Source organism: Miscanthus floridulus, chromosome 10 (assembly GCF_019320115.1).
Source record: "Miscanthus floridulus cultivar M001 chromosome 10, ASM1932011v1, whole genome shotgun sequence".
Taxonomy (NCBI): Eukaryota; Viridiplantae; Streptophyta; class Magnoliopsida; order Poales; family Poaceae; genus Miscanthus; species Miscanthus floridulus.
Genome location: NC_089589.1, coordinates 123,320,817 through 123,340,102, shown reverse-complemented (window position 1 = coordinate 123,340,102; position 19,286 = coordinate 123,320,817). Strand labels below are relative to the sequence as shown.

At 46.2% G+C, this 19,286-nt stretch overlaps 1 protein-coding gene across 1 annotated transcript; it reads right to left on the bottom strand.

Moving 5' to 3' along the window:
* Positions 1-10,922: 10,922 nt before the first annotated feature.
* On the bottom strand, positions 10,923-11,492 carry LOC136486016 (uncharacterized). Its single transcript, XM_066482777.1, has 2 exons — positions 11,354-11,492; positions 10,923-11,230 (listed from the first exon to the last, which is right to left on the bottom strand). Exons 1-2 carry the CDS (start codon positions 11,490-11,492, stop codon positions 10,923-10,925), a joined length of 447 nt encoding a protein of 148 aa, XP_066338874.1.
* Positions 11,493-19,286: the final 7,794 nt, after the last annotated feature.

Here is a 19,286-nt window from a genome sequence, read left to right as displayed (position 1 = left end):
GACAGACGATAGCAGTAGGAATGTTTTAGGTGTAGAGAAGAGATGGGTCTAAGTGTCATGTAACTTTCGCCATGTAAAGGTTAAAGTGAAGATCTAGAACTCAATGTCCGGTGCCGTTTATGGCTTGCATCCGGAAATAAAAATTAGAGAGGAGACAAGGAGAAGCAAAAAGAGAGGAGAGTTTTCTTGCAAGATGCCATTCTCGCTTCGTCGGTCCAGGCATCCAGCGGAAGTTGGCCCCGGGACCGAGAGAAAAGAAATAAAAGAAACACACATAGACACCGAAGGCTCCTATATATATTCAAAGCGTCCCGCCCTTTTCCGGAGAGGTTCTTAGCGTGGTTCCGTTCCAGACGACAGTCCGGATTTTCCATCTGTCCGGCCCGCGGAAAATGCGCGGAGGCTGACGGAGGTCCAGCTCTCAGCACTTGAATCCCCGGCGTCCATGATCAGCACAGGTCCAATGGCCCACAGAGGGAGTTCGACTTCAACCTGGCGCAGCTCTAATTACCTTTTTGCTTGTCCGCAGCAATGCCAGCTGCTGTTGAGCCATGATGTCCTCTGCGCATGACTCACATCATTCTAGGCCTCTCGGTCGGCCTGTCCGCATGCTTTTGTTCATTATATTATATAATATAATATAATATATAGTAGTTGAATGTCATTCTATCCTGTTGATGCCGCTGATCTGGATGGAGAGTTATGAATAGGCAAGAGGGTGATATATAGGTGGAGTTGGGCAGACTGGACAAGTATATATATAACACCCTGTTTGGTTCCAATGAATTGACAGGAATGGAAAACTAATCTTATAATAAAATGAGCAGCACTTTCTAGATTTTGGTTTCAATTCATGAGATCCAAACAGACCTTAAGAGAAAAAATCCATGCATTTGCCTAGATTCGAATCCAAAATATCCTGTTTGCATACTCACAACTAAGTTGACCCCAAAGACCTGTAGATTAACACATCACCTCGTCTTTCCACAAGATAACGAGTACGGAGATGCTCTTCGTTTTCATGTAGCACCGGGGAGAACTGCATCAGAGCCTTTGCATTGCCTGCAAATATAGATCGAGGTGCTAGCTCGTCATAGAACATCATATCGGCATGCAAATAAATATATTTCCATGCCCAGTGATGGAACGGAAGCATCCATTGTGGTAGTTGAGAGATCACATCATCGGCATCGCAGTCCATGGCGCATGAAGCAAACGGACTCCCGATATACGCCAAAATGTGGCAGCGTGCCTTCAAGAATAATAGCTAGCTGTAATGCCAGATAGGACTATACTACAGAAGCAGCGACGAACTTCGTTATGTAGTGGCCCACATCAAATTACCAGGACTGGATGACACAGCCCCGTAGCAAGAATCTCTAGTGGTACTGGTATACCTAGCAACTCCGTCCCATACATAAGTAGGATGTAAATACTCTGTCAATTAACATTGCTGATGACTCCAACCCACTAACAGCACAAGAGCTCTTTTCTATGTTACTAATATTGTATTTACCCCTAGGGGCATACTCATATGCATCCACCGTTGGAAGCACTACACGCACTTCGCCAACGGTAGATGCATATGAGGGCATAGGCCACTACTACATCATCAGTTTCCCAGACGGGTTTTCGGAGGCGGGCAACCGGTCCGCCTTCGAGAAAACACCTTTGTAAACAAAGGCTAACAGAGGCGGACAGTTGCCCGCCTGAGTTAATAAAATAAAAAATACATATATAAAAGCGGACGAGCCCAAACATGAGCCCATCCAGGGCCCAGTGTTGAGCCCAACCACAGCCGCCCTCGTAGTGCCCGTGCCACCGCCAGCAGAATCCGCTGCCGCACGCGTACCCCCGGACAGCCGCTGGAGGTCTGCTCCCTGGCCAGATCTGCCACACCACCATTGCGAAGGAGAGGTACGATCTCGAGGGAGAAGGAGGCGCATCTGGCCTCGCCGCGGGCCCTGCCGCTGCGGTGCCATCGCGAAGGAGAGGGATGAGCTCGAGGGAGAGGGAGGCGCGCAGCGACGCGAAGGAGCGGGAGGTGTGCCGCCGCTCGGGGAAAGGGAGGAGCTAAGAGAGATTGGATAAGTCAAAGAAACCCTAACACCTGCTATTTATGTGAGCCCAATAGAAGGTATATTTATAGAGGCGGGCCTTTTAAGAGGATCACCTCTGAAAATGGCCTCGATTTTTGGACGTAGACCTCTTAAACGGCCCGCGTCCGTAAATCAATTTTAGGAGGAGGTCAATTTTTTACTGCCTCCGTAAATCCATTTTAGGAGACAGACAATTTTCGACTGTCTCCATAAATAAAACGTGCGTCCACCTCTGAAAATACTCAGGTATTTTAGGAGATGATTGGATTTTGTGACCGGCTAGGTTAATGATTGAGCAGTGTCTCACGAAATCATTTATGGAGTAGTGTGCCCCTAAGGGCAAAATTTTGACCTCCCTTTGCTGCACCCACAAAGTGGCATTCGTTCAACCATCATCAGTGCTTCCATCATGACGCATTGGTTGAAAACATTTGTTTGACGGAAACTACAAGATGTCATAAAAATATCGTTTGCTCAATTATGACCCTCCTGATTTCTGGACAATGACTGGTCGGTTTCTTGTTTGATTTCAGCACATCGACATGCCCCATCACGAATGTTTCTTTAGAGTGACCATTCTCTAGTTCTCTGATGGAGTCTTCCTAAATGACTTTACACATTTGTGAACAAAGTCCATTATTAATGGGAGTTTCATTGCCATTAAATAATATGTCCTGTTAGCATTTCTGATGATGTGGCAAGGAATTCATAAAGAGACCTAATGAGGATGAAACAATATATACACTGTTTTCAGTATAATTTGTCTCTTTCATGTACTACCTTTATAGAAACAACAACAAAGAGTTATCTTGCAATCTAGTATTGTGTGTCCAGTTTTCTACATCATTTTAGTATCATGTTGCTTGTGTGACAATTTTGAGAATATCAATATAATACCTTCCATTGAGAACGGGCCTATGCATCATTACTAATGGCATGGTTAACACACTAATTAATCGCTAATCTATTTCTAATAACTGTATGCATGAACGGCTGGGCGCCGCAATATCCTATTGTGCGAGTAGCTAGCTGCTGTACATATGGGCGCGCAGCGGCCAACGACAAAAGGAAACGACGTGTAACTAATACCTCGATCTTCAAATACATAATCCCCGGCTGGCTCGATCTTCAAATACATATATATGGATCAAGCAGATCAGCCGCCCGGCCGGAAAGCTCCAACTTGCTATAGTCGTCCGTCGGTCGTTGCCATTTACCTGACTCACTTCCGAGTGAGACTGTGAGAGTGACATACAGCGTAGCGTTGGCCGGGCAGCATCCGTGGTAGTTTTATTACAGTGCTTTCATATTGCTGCATTGCGCTTTGTATACTTTGGGACAGACGCGGGGAACAACGCGGCCAACAATCCAGTTGAGGGCCGGTGCACGCAATGGCGCAGGAAACCGGCGGAGACCTCCGGCGACGACAGGCTCCTGTGGTCGTCGCCTACCAAGGTGGCAAGGGAGCAAAGCCGGAGAAGCAGCTGAATTGCTTTGTTTGGGCGGTGGCGCTGATCGAGCGGGTGGGCAACGCCCTCGGCACGCTGGCCTTCACCTGGGCAACCGTCGTCCTGCTGGGTGGCTATCATCCCACGGTGCTCGGGCAGTATGACGACTTTTCGTTCGCCACCACCATAGTTTTCGTGGAAGCAGTAAGGTATGTATATGATGCAGAGTATTTGACTAGTACTCTCTCCTTCCTAAACCCTGGTACCTGAGAACTCATATATAGTTTCACGAATGAATAGTGTGATGACCTGGTTGTTATGACCTTTATCAATTGCTCTATGTTTTTTTCTCAATAAACACATCCATAGTTTTTTCTCTCTCCGTACAGATTTTTATGTGTGCCTTTAATAATCAGATTTGCTACACAGTAACTTAATAATTCATTTAGCTCGTAAATTCTGGCTCAATTCATTCTTGTCACTTGATCTCATGAATCCAGATTTTAACCTTGATATTTGGATATTTATAATTTCCTTTAAAGTTTTTGTCCACGGTTCAGTCTAAACTTTGATATTTATTATGGTTTTATTTATAAGTCGCCTTTGTTTTAGTTCATAGGCTGCATTCTTAGGCCTGTTTGGATGCACCAGCTAAACTTTAGCTCGCTAAATTTAGCTGTCGTGGATCAAACAACCCAAACTATAATCAACTAAGGTCCTGTTTGGATCCACCCAACTAAAGTTTAGCCAGCTAAAAGTTCTCCCGTTAAACTTTAGCCGGCTAAAAGTTCTCCCGTTAAACTTTAGCCGGGGTGTAAGCTAAAGTATGAAGAGTAATACTACACGTCTAATAAAAAGTATGAAGAATAATCGTCTTTAACTAATCGCTCGCCCCGCCCTGCCTGTAGACTCCGACACCCATGTCTGCGGAGTTCGCGTTGGACACAGGAACCTTCCTCTAAGGAAACGGCCACAACTAAACGGAAGCGCGTAAGGTGCTGGCCACTTTGCCGTTTATTTAATTGAAAAAATTATGTACAGGCACGCTGCCTGTGCCATGCCAAGCCGTTACATGAATCAGAGCCACCTTTACAGATCTCAAGTATTATCAATATTAAATTTTTATATTGTATATTAAGGATGTTATGATCATTATAAAATAAATGTCACATCCAATTTTAAGGATAAAATTGAATGCACTAAACTCATGTGTGTCCAGACATCAGTCACACACACAAGTTGACAAATCATATAAAGTATCATCACGGTATATCTTACATCACGATTAATAACAACACATAGTCTTACACAACACAGCGGAAAAAAATGATAACTCTCTCGTGGAACTCCATCACAGGGAAGGTCAACTGGTTGATCACAAGCCTAATAATCCTCAGGAAACTCCTCATACCCGTTGTCATCTGTTACCCATCCGGGATTTTTATCCAAATATAGAAAGTAAACAAGCGTAAGTACTTCCCGTACTTAACAAGATAACATAGGGGTTATGTAGCTCAAAAAGGATGACATTGGTTTACTGCAGTTAGCACTTTTAGTAAGTCAAGATTTTATTATTAAGTGTTATCAAGTTATGCTTAAGCTCCCATTTATACCCACATAATCAGATATCAGAATCATTTGCATCATATTATCATCATATACCATCATTAAATGAACCACAATGAGTAACCAATTATTCTGTGAGTTTTCCGGGCCGCTCGTGACCGTGAGCATAGCTGTTATCACTACTGGAAACCGGCACTTTGTCGAGTGTCTGCGGCACTCGGCAAAGCCCGAAATACACTCGGCAAAGGCTTTGCCGAGTGCTGCACTCGGCAAAGGGCACTCGGCAAAGAAGCCTTTGCCGAGTGCTTTTTGTCTGTCGGAAAAGCACTCGGCAAAGATTTACACTCGGCAAAATGAAAATGCGAAAAAAAAAACCCAAAAATAATAGCAAAAAAAAATTTCACGGAAGGCCGCCACCGGCCAGCGCCCGTCCGTCCAGCGCCACCGGCCATTGAAGTCGCTGTATTTTTTGCGCAAAGTTCGCGGCTAACACGGCCGGTGGGATTCGAACTCACGACCTCTCCCTCGTGTGTCCGCTGCTCAACAACTGCACTACACTGTCACTTGTGTCTAAATTCCGTTATCTATCCTCATATATTATACTAAACCGAGAGTAAATTGCTTGTTTGAGGCCCTAAACGAATTCAAATCAAAAAGTGGTCAACTATAAAGTTTCATAACTTTTCGAGATCTACAATTTTCATTTAGAAAGTTTTTCCATCCGAGGTTGTTTGAAAATTTCGAATTTTAAATTTGAGAGATTCAAACGTAGTTTTGCATGATAAGATGATTTCAAATCAAAAAGTTGTCAACTACATAGTTTCATAACTTTTGGAGATCTACAATTTTCGTTTAGGAAGTTTTTCCATCCGAGGTCTTTTGAAAAATTCAAATTTTAAATTTTTCAAATTCAAACACCGTTTTTGCATGACAAGATGATTTCAAATCAAAATGTTGCCAACTACAAAATTTCATAACTTCTCAAGATCTACAAAGTTTATTTTGGTCATTTATTCATCCGACATAGTGGTAGTAACATTATTCACAAATCTTATATATCCCTCTTCTACTTTCATGAAACTAATATGAGACATATGAGAGAGATGTAGATTTTATGAACAACGTTATTGTCGTTTTATCAAATGAAGAAATGACCAAAATAAACTTTGTAGATCTTGAGAAGTTATGCAACTTTGTAGTTGAAAAGTTTTTCATTTGAATTCATTTCGGGCCTCAAAAATTGCTTTGAAAAAATAATTTGCCGAGGGCCAAAAAAATGCACACGGCAAAATGCCTCTTTGCCGAGTGCAAAAAAAGGCACTCGGCAAAGACGCATTTTGCCGAGTGCCAAAAAAATGGCACTCGGCAAAATGCCTCTTTGCCGAGTGCCAAAAAAGGCACTCGGCAAAATACATCTTTGTCAAGTGCCAGAAAAAAGGCATTCGGCAAAGACGTATTTTGCCGAGTGCCGAAAAATGGCACTCGGCAAAATACATCTTTGCCGAGTGCAAAAAAAAACATTCGGCAAAGCCATCTTTGCCGAGTGCCGAAAAAACAATCGGCAAAGCCGTCTTTGCCGAGTGCCCGATAAAATACACTCGGCAAAGCTTCCGGCACTCGGCAAAGTGCCGGTTTCCGATAGTGTATAACAGTTTCTAACCCTCTGTAGAGGTGGTGCACATTCACCGTGAGTCGTGATTCCCATATGCCCGGGTTAATTACTCCCATGTCACTACCAAGGTGAGCGGGCAGGGTACACTATGAAGCCATTTCATAGGTTTCTCTAACAGGTTAGGGCCGCTAGGTTTCCTCGGTAGACAGATGTAGCAACCCCCCTTTCCTATGGCACATATCCATCACGGCTATACACATAGGAACAGAGGCAGCCCTATACCCATCGTGGCAAGCCCCTTTTGCGCCATAAAGGTAACCTCTAACAAGCTAGAAACGGTCCTATTACTGAGCTAAAGTCAGAGCCATATGACTCTCACGGTTGCACTGTCAGTCCCAGCTTTTGCCGACAGATAAGTCCTTATGGAGGGCCGGGAGCAACATGATCAAAAGTCATTTGCACCTTCGCCCAATGAATCAGTTGTTATAAATCATGTTTTACTTTTAGTTCCATAGAACCATTAACCATTGTATAGATCATGTTCAGTTAGAGCGCTAGCAATCTACCCATATGCAATTAACCCATAGGAGTCAAGGAAACATGTCATCAAATAACTAGTATGTCCTTATGGTTATCAAAGTTAGACACATGCACATGAGTGAATGATTAAAGTGAATAGGACATCATGGTAGGCCCATGCTATACTTGCCTTGGTTAGCAAACTCCTGCTAATCCTGCTAGTTGTCAAAGTACTCCTGGTCACCAACGTTCTCCTCACCATCTGAACACGACCAACACAGCAACATACAACATTCCAGGAGCATTCATGCAAAGCAAACAATACTACAGTTAGAACAATACACCAGCAGTATAGAAAACAAATTAAAATGTTTATGAAAAGAATCTACGTCTCACTACGATCACGGCAACGCGAAGTTCACGAAAAACGGAGATAATACGCGAAAGTTATGATTTAAACGGGATTTCCTATAGCAATTTATCTAATTAAATCTAACCATGAAATTTAAAAGTTGCAAACATGATTAACAGTGATACTAACACGTAGATTATGAAATTACGAAACTAGCGCGATTTGAACGGGTCAATTCGGAGCTAAAATGAAGTTTTTATGAGCAAAACAAATCTAGTGGCATTTCTATAAATACTGAAAACGTATTTTGGACTAAAACAGTATACTTTATATTTTCAAAACGAGAATGCGTACTCTGGAAACGTGCTTTGGACTGCAGGTTAGGACTTAGAAAAACTCAGGGTCTCTTTAGCAATTATGCCAGGGCAAAAGGGTATCGGCCATCGGTAGCCGTTGGATCAAGAACGGACGGCTCGGATTAGAGAGGGGAAGAGAGAGAAAGGGAGGCGCCGGCCGGAACAGTGCAGCAGCGGCGGCGCTCCCTGGGCGGCGGCGAGGTGGTCACCGGCGCGCGCGGAACTCGGGCCACGGGCCACGGTTCGAAGAACCGAGGGCACAAGGAGAAAGAGGGGGAGCAGGGGAACTCGGCCAGGCCAACACGATGGCCGGAGGACGCGGCTGAGGCGGCGGTCGCCATGGCCGGCAGCCGGGAGCTATCGGGCGCACGCGAATAGGGCTCAAACGGCCATGAAACACAAAATTGAGAGCACGGGGAAAGGAGGGGAGCAAGGGGTCTCACCGTGGAGCAAAACGGGGGCGGAGGCGGCTCGGTGACGGTGGTTCGCGCGGAGGGGCGGACGGCGGATCACGGCGCTCCTCCGTGCGGCAGTTGTAGCTTCCTCGTGCACGGGTGAACGGGAAAATGGAGCGGGGAGGCAGCAGGGAGGGGCGGCGATGGGCTCGGTGCCAATTTATACAGGCAGGGAGCGGGGAGGGCGCTCCCACGACGCGGACGTGGGCGCGGAGCGGCGATGGTTGCGCCAGGACTGGGCGCGGCGGTTGCAGGAGGAGGGGGACGGCGCTGACGCGCGGGCCCGAGCTGGCAGCGGCTGAGGGCGGGCGAAGGACGCGGCATCGGTTGCCTGGCCAAGATAGGCCGGCCCAGGAAGGGAAGAGGGGAGGGCGAGCGGGCAGCGGGGAAAAGGCCTGCGGGCCGAATGAGGAAGAGAGGGGAGATAAGAAGGAAACTTTTTTTTTCTTTTTCCAAATAAAATTTTCAAACTCATTTTCAATTTGAATTTGAATTCAATTCAAATTTTAGTCAAAGCTAATCATTACAAAAAACAAATGTGCAGCAGCATGAATGCATCAACATGTTTCTATCCTTATATTTACTTTTAATTTCATAAAAATATTATTTCCTAAATTTGAAAATGCACATATAATTGCATAATTAAATCAAATCTTTCTTATTTCAAAAGGCTGAAATTTTTTGGTGTTACAATAAACTAGTTTAAAATTTTTATAGAAGGATAAAATATAAATAGCGATATAGCATTCTTTATTCTTATTTTCTACGAATATTCGATACCTAATTTTCTCAGCATTCCAATATTTTCGATAGCTTATGTTCTCCAGTTGTAACGGACGGGCATATTTGCTAGTCACTGCAAAAGAGCCAACAGAGTCTATTTGCCTTCCTTCCATCTGAGCTTCATCGTGGACCGTGTGCCCAACAGGCCCAGCCGATCCAACAGATGAGAGATGACTCGAGCCAGCGCTTCGGATTCCATGACCAGTACGGCCACCCAGCACAACACCTACGGCGTGATTGGCTTTGACGCTTGCTTTCGTTTCCGATCCGGTAGCAGGCGACAGGTAGGCCAACACGGACTCTTCCATTTCCCTATCGAGCTTGTCTTGGATGCGGAATCTGTTTCGTTTCGCTGTGACGCGGGAGGGTGACTGCGGGAGGGGGAGCGGGGGCGATCGGGGTGGGGGCACAGACGATAACCTTAGTTATTTTTTTTTAGTGTATACTCGTTTCGGTTCTCTAAAACAAGTCGTTTTGGACATTGACACGGTCTTTAAGAAACGACTTTGACCGTAACTTTTTGCTATAAAATATTTATAAAATATAGTCAATATATACTTTTATGAAACTATATTTCGAGATGAATCTATTTCCATCACTTTTATATTTTCAAACTCAACCCAAAAGAAGTTATTTATAGTCAAAGTTTAAAATATTTGACTTAAGACAACCTCAAAACGACTTGTTTTAGAGAACCGGAGTGAGTATATAAGAAGAGTCTACCATTCTTGGAGTGTCAAAACATTTCACGTTTGACCAAATTTATATACTAAGGCCTTGTTTAGTTCCAAAAAGTTTTCCTAAAAAGTGCTACAGTAGCCATCACATCGAATCTTACGATACATGCATGGAGCATTAAATGTAGACAAAAAAAACTAATTGCATAGTTTGGTTGTAAATCGCGAGATGAACGTTTTGAGCCTAATTAGTCCATGATTGAATACTAATTGCCAAATAAAAACAAAAGTGCTACAATATCCAAATTTCCAAATTTCACCCAACTAAACAAAGTCTAAAATAATAACATATATGATAATAAACAACTACATTAGATTCTTCATTAATTATATTTTTATAATATGTCTATTTGATATCATGAATTTTTGTAATTTTCTATATAATTTTAGTCTAAATTGAGATGCTTTGACTCTTCAAGAACGTTGAAATACCTTAGAATTTGGAATGGAGAGAGTAGCATTTATCTGTTGCATCATAAGGCGTATTTTCTGGTGGTTATTAATTAGGGATCCAAATTTGTATAACCACCAAAATGTGTGGTGACCACGAGGTGTGGTGACCACGAGGAGACACGTTTCAGGCCAGTAGCGGTTGAATTAGTAGAGTCCAAAGCATACCAACTCCTCGCATCAGCAACACGATGGACGAAATGAAGAACGCACGCTACATATCGATCGAACACATATACACATTCATGACTACATAGGACCAAACCGACAAAATCAATTTTTTTAGTGGAAATGTGTTGCGGGGACAGAGTGACACGCATGACTACATAATACTGAAGAAGTCTGACAGACAACCTACCGACCCTAGCTGATTAGCAACTTCGCTCATACATTATTCCTGAAAAAAAAAATACTTCGCTCGCCCATACATGGAGGGGAACAAAACAGAGAACTAAACCATCATAGGACGCGCTTCCTTATTCAAAGCCAAAGCACGACTCGGCAGCGTCGCAGACCCAGGGTCCAGGGGGCAGCGCAAATTAAAGTTAGTCATGACAACCGGATGTGGCTTCAAGGCAGACCCACTGTCCGACGAAGAGCTTCTCGCAGCAGAGGTTGGGGTTGAAGCCGAGGAACTGGTCCTGGGTCAGCCCCGCGCCCTCCCCCACGGAACAGCACGTCTCTCCGGTCTGCACCCCGTGCACCTTCTTACAGGTCAGCTCCGGCTCCGGCTCCGGCTTCTCCGGCTCCGGCTCCGGCTTCTCAGGCTCTGGCTCCGGCTCCGGCTTCTCACAGTTGTCGCAGGTCGGCTCCGACTCCGGCTCCGGCGGCGCCGCAGCATCCGCCATGTAACCTGTGGCATTTCATTCATTCGGCATGCACGCTCATCAGACGGTCAGACAACGATGCACGGGCACAGATGCATTTCATGCCGGATGATTGCTTGGACGACAGGTCCGAGTATGTAGCTGCATACCTCGTCCATGCGCGTCGATGCGGAGCGCCGCCATCTTGTTGGGACGCACGGTGGGCCTCGCGTCGGCCCTGGAGATGGCGACCGCCACGAAGAGGGACGCCATCAGGAGGAGGGCGGCGGCGGCGCGGTGGTTCGCCATTGCGAGTGCTGCCGCTTCAACCATGCAAGCAGACAGATTTTGTGTAGAAGAATTCAGCTCGAGCTATATGCTTTATTACTTGGATGGTTTGGTGTCGCAAAGAGCATGCTTCACGCCTTCTTATAGCTCGGCGAATGCGGTAAGATGTGAGTGTATGTAGTAGTACGTGACGAATCGATGGACGGGTGAATCGGTGACGCTGCTATGGACATGTCGTCGCAGCACACTTTTTAGCCGGCGTCTCCCATGGCAATTTGGCCCTGGACCAGCAAGTGAATCCGAAGGGGTGTTTATGATTGCAATGGAGCTCATTTTGAATACCAGCAAGTGAATCCGAATGGGGTCACTACGGGAGACGCGCTCTTTGCCGAGTGCTCGGCGCTTTGCCGAGTGTCGAAACACGGGTACTCGGCAAAGAGGCAGTTTGCCGAGTACCGCACTCGGCAAAGCCGGCCTTCGGCAAATGCCGTGTTTGCCGAGTGTCAAACACTCGGCAAAGAGGGACACTCGGCAAACGTCATATTTGCCGAGTGTCAGACACTCGGCAAAGAATAACCCTCGGCAAAATATCTCAGCCGACGCCGGTGGCCCCTCCATCATCTTTTGCCGAGTGCTGGCCGTTAGCACTCGGCAAACGTGCTGTCTTTGCCGAGTGCTGCAAGCCTGGCACTTGGCAATGAGGTTTCTTTGCCGAGTGCCAATTCCGACACTCGGCAAAGTATTTTTATTTTTTTTATTTTTGTTTTCAAATTTTTTCTGCGACATTTATACAGTACCTTGAAGCACATGTTCCAATTTGAAACTTTTCTATGACTTTTTGGTATATTTTTTTAACTTTTTATGTTTACTTGAATTGTTCTCGAAAAAGTAAATTTGAACTGCAGGTGCATGAAATATTAGAATTTAGCGATTCAAAAAATGGTATTCATGTTTTTGAGTGTATTTTGAGGCCGTGTGCAGGGACATTCGTGAAATTTCGAATATCTGTTTCACGAAACATGACCACCAACTTGTTGAAAAGGTGTTTTTTAATTATATAAAATGCAAACGAAGTCCGAAAATCACGAAACTTGTCGAGGTGTCATGTCATCGCATGTAGAGGCTTTGGTAAAAAATTTAGAAGTTTCCGAGTAAGTTGTGACGTACGATGCCTAAAACCCAGACATCTCCACATGTGACACAGAAGTTTTTGGACTTCGTTTGCATTTTATATAATTAAAAAACACCTTTTTAACAAGTTGGTGGTCATGTTTCGTGAAACAGATGTTCAAAATTTCAGGAATGTCCCTGCACACGGCCTCAAAATACACTAAAAAATATGAATACCATTTTTTGAATCGCTAAATTCTAATATTTCATGGACCTGCAGTTCAAATTTACTTTTTCGAGAAAAATTCAAGTAAACATAAAAAATTAAAAAAATATACCAAAAAGTCATAGAAAAGTTCCAAATTGGAACATGTGCTTCAAGGTACTGTATAAATGCCACAGAAAAAATTTTGAAAACAAAAATAAAAAAAATAAAAATACTTTGCCGAGTGTCGGAATTGGCACTCGGCAAAGGAACCTCTTTGCCGAGTGCCAGGCTTGCAGCACTCGATAAAGACTATTCAGAATTTTTTTTTTATTCTTTCCGATTAAAAGAACCCTGAATTTCTTTGTCGAGTGCCCGCATCTCGGCACTCGGCAAAGAGCCGCCCCACTTAACCCTAGCGGGCCGGCCAGCCCGCTCCCACTCTCTCTCTCCCTCTCACTGTCGCGCGCGCCCGGCCCCGCCCCGCCGCCGCGCGACCACCGGCACCGCCCCGGCCCCGCTCCGCCGCCGGACGCGGCCCCGCCCCGGCCCCACTCCGCCGCCGGTGGTGCCCTGCCCGGCTGCCCCCCCCCCCCCCGCCCCTGACCCGCCGGAGTGGAGGAGAGGAGGATCAGGGGAGTAGAGAAGAGAAGGGAGGTGGAGGAGAGGAGAAGGGAGAAGGAAGAAGGAGAAGGTAGGAGAAGGAGAAGGGAGGAGCAAGGAGAAGGGAGAAGGAGGAGCCTCGGCCACCGGCCATGCCCCTCGCCGTTTGTCCCCGCCCCTCGCTGGAGACGAAGGTGACCCCGGCACCACGTCGCCCGACTCCACCGCCACCCAAGGTATAAAGCCCCCCCCCCCCGGTTGTCGGCCTTCGTGGCTTGTATGTCATTGACGGCCTTCGTGCCGTATGTGGATGTGTGGGCCTTCGTGCCGTATATGTGCTGTCGGCCATCGTGCCGGCTTTTTTCTTGCAGGTTTTGGAAACCTCCCCATATAGGGGAGGTTCTGCTGAATTTTTAACTTATAGTATTATAATTCTTCTTTTGCAGAGCAGGACCCGTCGGAGGGGACCCGGAGTACGTAGGCGACCCCGATCGTCTTCGTCGGCGCTGCGGTCCTACCTGCACAGCGTCACCTCGCCACTGCCCCGCTAGCCTGACTCCACCGCCACCCTAGGTATAAATAACCTCTCTTCCTTATCGTTGTCGTAGATCGGTGTAACCTAGTTAGGCGTCTCCCGTTCGAAACAGATACGGTTGGAGGTATGCGGATCTTCGCATATCTAATACCATATCTGTTTCAGATTGTCCACTTTTTTGGACAGCCCGCGGATGCGTAGATGGGGTAGTTTTCAAGTTCTGCTTCGATCTGAGATAGAGTTTCGGCACCACCTCCCTGTTGTTCTCCGGATACACTCTCTCTCTCTTCCAGGACGTGTATCGGGAGAACAGCGGGGAGGTGCTGCCGAAATTCTGTCTTGGATCGGAGTAGAGCATGTAAACTAACCTCATCTACGCATCCGTGGGTGGGATTAGGACCTATCCTCACCCATTAGACAGTAGGCACACCGTTCAGATGCAATTGGTGGTTATATTACTCGCTCATGTATATGCTAGAGGATGGATAACCGTGAGTGAATGTACACGGGCCGCCCAAGTCATGCTGAAATCACCCCTGAATGGATGGACAAGACCGAGGTTTCTTGAACCAAGCATTTGGCAAGGCAGCTAATGGAGCGAGAGACACATTCTGTCCCTGTAGCGAATGCGGAAACAAGAAAAGAAAAACAAGGAAGATCATGGGGGAACATCTTTGCAAGTATGGATTTACGCCAAACTATACCCGGTGGGTGTTCCATGGTGAAGCCCATCGTACTAGAGAGGAGGTGGTGAGACCACGCTTGGAGGCGTTTGATGCTGATGGCGGGGTAGCAGGATGGTTAGGTGACTTTCACGAAGCAACGTTCGCTGAAAGACCTACGGAGGAGGAGGAGAAGGAGGATGAGGAGGAGGAGCTAGAGCCAACCAAAAAGGCGTTCTACCAAATGTTGTCTTCGACACAGAAGCTCCTACACGAGAAGGCAACGGTTTGTCAACTGGATGCCATTGGACGCCTAATGGGGTTGAAGTCCCAGTACAACATGAGTCGAGCCTGCTTCGATGGTATGTTGGCAGTTATTGGTGGGCTGCTTCCGGAGGGTCATATTCTACTGAGCAGCTTCTACGAGTCACAGAGACTCCTTCGTGCACTTAAGATGTCGTATGAGCAGATACATTGTTGTCCGAAGGGGTGCGTCCTATTTAGGAAAGATCACAAGGATGCAAAGTACTGTCCAAAGTGTAAATCCTCTAGGTATGTGGAGGTAGACAAAGGTGATGGCCAGAAGGAGCACCTTGAGATCCCCATGAAAGTCCTACGGCACCTTCCGATCATACCGAGGCTCCAACGGCTATTCATGACCGAGGAGTCCGCGAAACAGATGACATGGCACAAGAATGGCATTCGATACAATCCTGACAAGATGGTACATCCAGCTGATGGTGAAGCATGGAAAAACTTTAATCGCAAGCATCGTGACAAAAATCTTGAGGCCCGCAATGTACGTGTTGCGCTGGCAACGGATGGGTTCAATCCTTATGGAATGATGTCGGCCCCATACACTTGTTGGCCTATGTTCGCTATCCCCCTCAATCTCCCCCCCCCCCCGGGGGGTCCTCCTTCAATGGCAAAACATATTCTTGACGTTGATAATTCCTAGACACCTGGGAAATAAAATGGGTGTGTACATGGAGCCTGTTTATGATGAATTGATCAGTGCTTGGAATGAAGGGGTATGGACTTACAGCCGAGCTACAAAGAAAAACATCAAAATGTATGTTTGGTACCAGTACTCCATGCATGACTTCCTAGCGTATGGGATATTCAGCGCCTAGTGTGTCCACGGGAAGTTCCCATGCCTGGTATGCAAGACAACTCTAGAGTTCATTTGGTTGAAGAAGGGTGGCAAGTTTTCATCGTTCAACAAGCATCGACAGTTCCTCCCTCTTAATCATGCATTCATACAAGACACCAAAAACTTCACGAAAGGTGTCAAGGTGACCGACCCTGAACCTCAGAAGATGACTGGTGCCTAGGTTCATGCTCAGATAGATGCTCTTGTGGTCAATCCACAGAAAGATAGTCGAAAGAAAGATAATCCAAAGAAAGATTGCTTTGTGGGATATGGTGTCGAACATATGTGGACTCATAAGTCGGGCTTGGAGAGGCTTCCCTATTTTGATGACCTTCTCCTTCCACATAATATAGATGTAATGCACACTGAGAAGAATGTCGCCGAAGCACTTTGGGCAACACTCATGGACATTCCTGACAAGACAAAGGACAACCCTAAGGCCAGAGTGGACCTGACAACGCTATGCGATAGACCAAAGCTAGAGATGCTGCCTCCAAGAGACGGCAAGCCATGGAAAAGGCCTAAGGCCAATTACGTCTTAGAAAAGAAGCACAGGACGGAAGTGATACAATGGATGCAGACGTTAAAGTTCCTAGATGGGTATGCAGCGAATCTGAGGAGGGGAGCGAACCCAGAGACTGGCCGAGTCTTAGGGATGAAGAGTCATGACTACCACATATGGATTGAGCGGCTTCTTCTGTCGATGGTTTGAGGCTACGTCCCTGAAAATGTCTGGAAGGTGCTGGCAGAGTTAAGCTTTTTCTTCCGCCAGCTTTGTGCCAAGGAGGTATCTGTGAAAGTGGTTGAGGAGTTGGAAAAAGCGGCACCTCTGTTGCTCTGTAAGTTGGAGAAGATCTTTCCACCTGGCTTTTTCTTGTCGATGCAGCATTTGATTTTGCACCTCCCGTCCAAGGCACGAATGGGGGTCCCGTGCAGAACTGTTGGTGCTATCCAATCAAGAGATGTCTAAAGAGTATTCGCAAGAAATGTGGAAACAAAGGCAGGATTGAGGATTCCATTGCTGAGGCATTCATTCATGAGGAGGTGCCAAACTTCACAACAACATACTATAATGAGAACCTTCCTAGCGTGCATAATCCACCCGCTCGGTACAACGAGGACGAAAATGAATCGACCCTTAGCCTTTTCAAAGGGCCACGCGGGAGAGCAAGTGGAGCGACCACAAAGACCTTGAGCTATGAAGAGTTGTGCAAGATCATGCTCTACGTGTTGACCAACCTTGACAAAGTGGAAACGTATCTGGGGTAAGTTCTCAACGAACTTGTTACATACTCCATAACTTTTGTACATCCAACAACATTGTTCCTTATCGGTGCAGAGAATTTTTTGATGAATCCTAGCATCATTCAAGGCCACCTTCTGACCATGAATGAGAGATCCTTCTTCAACATGGTTCGCCTGATTTCATTACATGGTTCCAAAAAAAGTTACCGGCCAACTTAGCTCTTACTAAGTTTGACGTTCCAAGTTGCCTGATTTCATTTCTCTCCTGCTTGAACTTGCAGTGCCAAAGGGATGTGTCTATAAGTGCTGAATTACGACAGGTGGCCAATGGCTTTGACTATAAGGTCTTGTCATTTAACGCTTATGACGTGAATGGATATCGCTTCCACACAACATGGTACGAGCAGAGTCGTCCCAATCCAAGGACCACGAATACCGGAGTATTTACGCCGGGCACTGATCAGGAGGAGTATTATGGGACAGTTGAAGAAATATACGAGCTCGACTACCGTGGTTCCAAAGCACTTAATCCTGTCATATTCAAATGCCAGTGGTTTGATCCTGCGGTATCGAGAAAGTCCCATCAACTTGGGATAGTCGAAACTCGATAGGATTTCTTCTATCCAGGAGAAGATGTCTATATTGTGGCTCAACAAACCACACAAGTTTATTATTGTCCATATGCTTGCAAAACTGACCCACGTCTTCAGGGTTGGTATATTGTGCACAAGGTATCACCACACGGTAGATTACCTCACCCAAACTCTGATGATTACAACTTGAACCCAAACACGCATGACGGAGAGTTCTATCAACAAGAAGAGGGGCTACCAGCGATGCTTGAGATAGACTTAACCGGAGATATCGAAATGGAAGCAGACGAGGAATGGGTTGTTGACGAGGACGCTGCAAATGAGGTGCATGATCCGAAGGACTTGGAAATGCTTGACGGACTACGACTAGGCAATGACAACGATGAGGATGAGGTTGTTGAGGATTTGGACAATCTTGATAGTGATGACGATACCTATCGTCCAGATAATCCCGATCATGAAGAATATTAGAAATACATGTAATATTATGTTATTTTGTAATTACATTTTCTTTATTTTGCATCTCTTACTAAGTACGTCTCGTTTATCTGTACTTACTAGCTTACTCTTTTTAATTGCAGATGATGGGGCCCACTAGGAGGAGCTGCCCCTCGGTTTACGCCAAACGGAGGGACATGGTGGTGGCTGAGGAGGCGGAGGCGTCAGAGAGGCCGAGGAGGCCAAGAGGCAGGCCCAGGCGAGAGCCGTTGACTGACCATGGGCGTAGCTCCTCACACGACCCTGTGCACGACAACGACCTTCAGCGCACGGTGGATGGGGACAGGGGTCCACGGACGGAGGACGAGGAGGCGGTTCTAGCGACGGAGGACGAGGAGGCGGCGACGCTAGGGGGTTCCACTTCCTCTGGTATGTCGAAGCCCTACCAGCGAGGTCCCGCAAAGCTCCTGAAGCGACCGATACCTGTTGAGAGGCGCCCACTGATGGCACCCGAGGGCGATAAGTAAGTAACTTCATATGTTGTTCATTTGATATGTTGAAAAATCATAATAACAACTAATAACTATTGTGGACCACTTGTGTAGGAACTGGGTGCTTGTGGACCAGGTGGCCCCGGCACGCAATGTGAATGGCATCCTGGGACTTCTATGCAAGGAACACTTCCCTGGCCTGGTTAGGAAAGGAGATCAGGATTGGGAGCCGGCCTGGACGTTCGACCACTATGCCCTCGTGCAGGATGCTCCAGATCATAATGGCATCCGCTGTAGAAACAAGGCAGATCGGGTGATTAGGGAGTTGTGGGTAAGTCTTTCTTGCACTACATTCCTCAATTCCTCGCATTCATTAGACATTCTTGAAATAAAATAATGGAGACCTCGTGTCTTTATGCAGGACTTCTTCAGAATCCAGGAGGGACAGGAGGAAAGTGCGTATCAAGTGACTTACGCTTCCTGTAAAAGGCGTGTCACGGACTTGCACTATGAGTCCCGCATCTAGGCCCACATAGACTACAACGCCAAGTTCCTACTCAGGCGTGTCAACAAAGAGGAGGCAAGACAGATGACGCTGACAAGGGAGCAGTACATACAGGTAAATACAAAACATAAATATTCATTTCTTTTGAGATTAAGTATGCCTAATTTGATCTTCTGATATGTCGTCTACTTGATGTCCTGTAGGCGATTCCAAGCTAGTGCGCCACCCACCTCGATTGCTGGGAATATATTGTGGACACCTGGTTGGACGGGGAC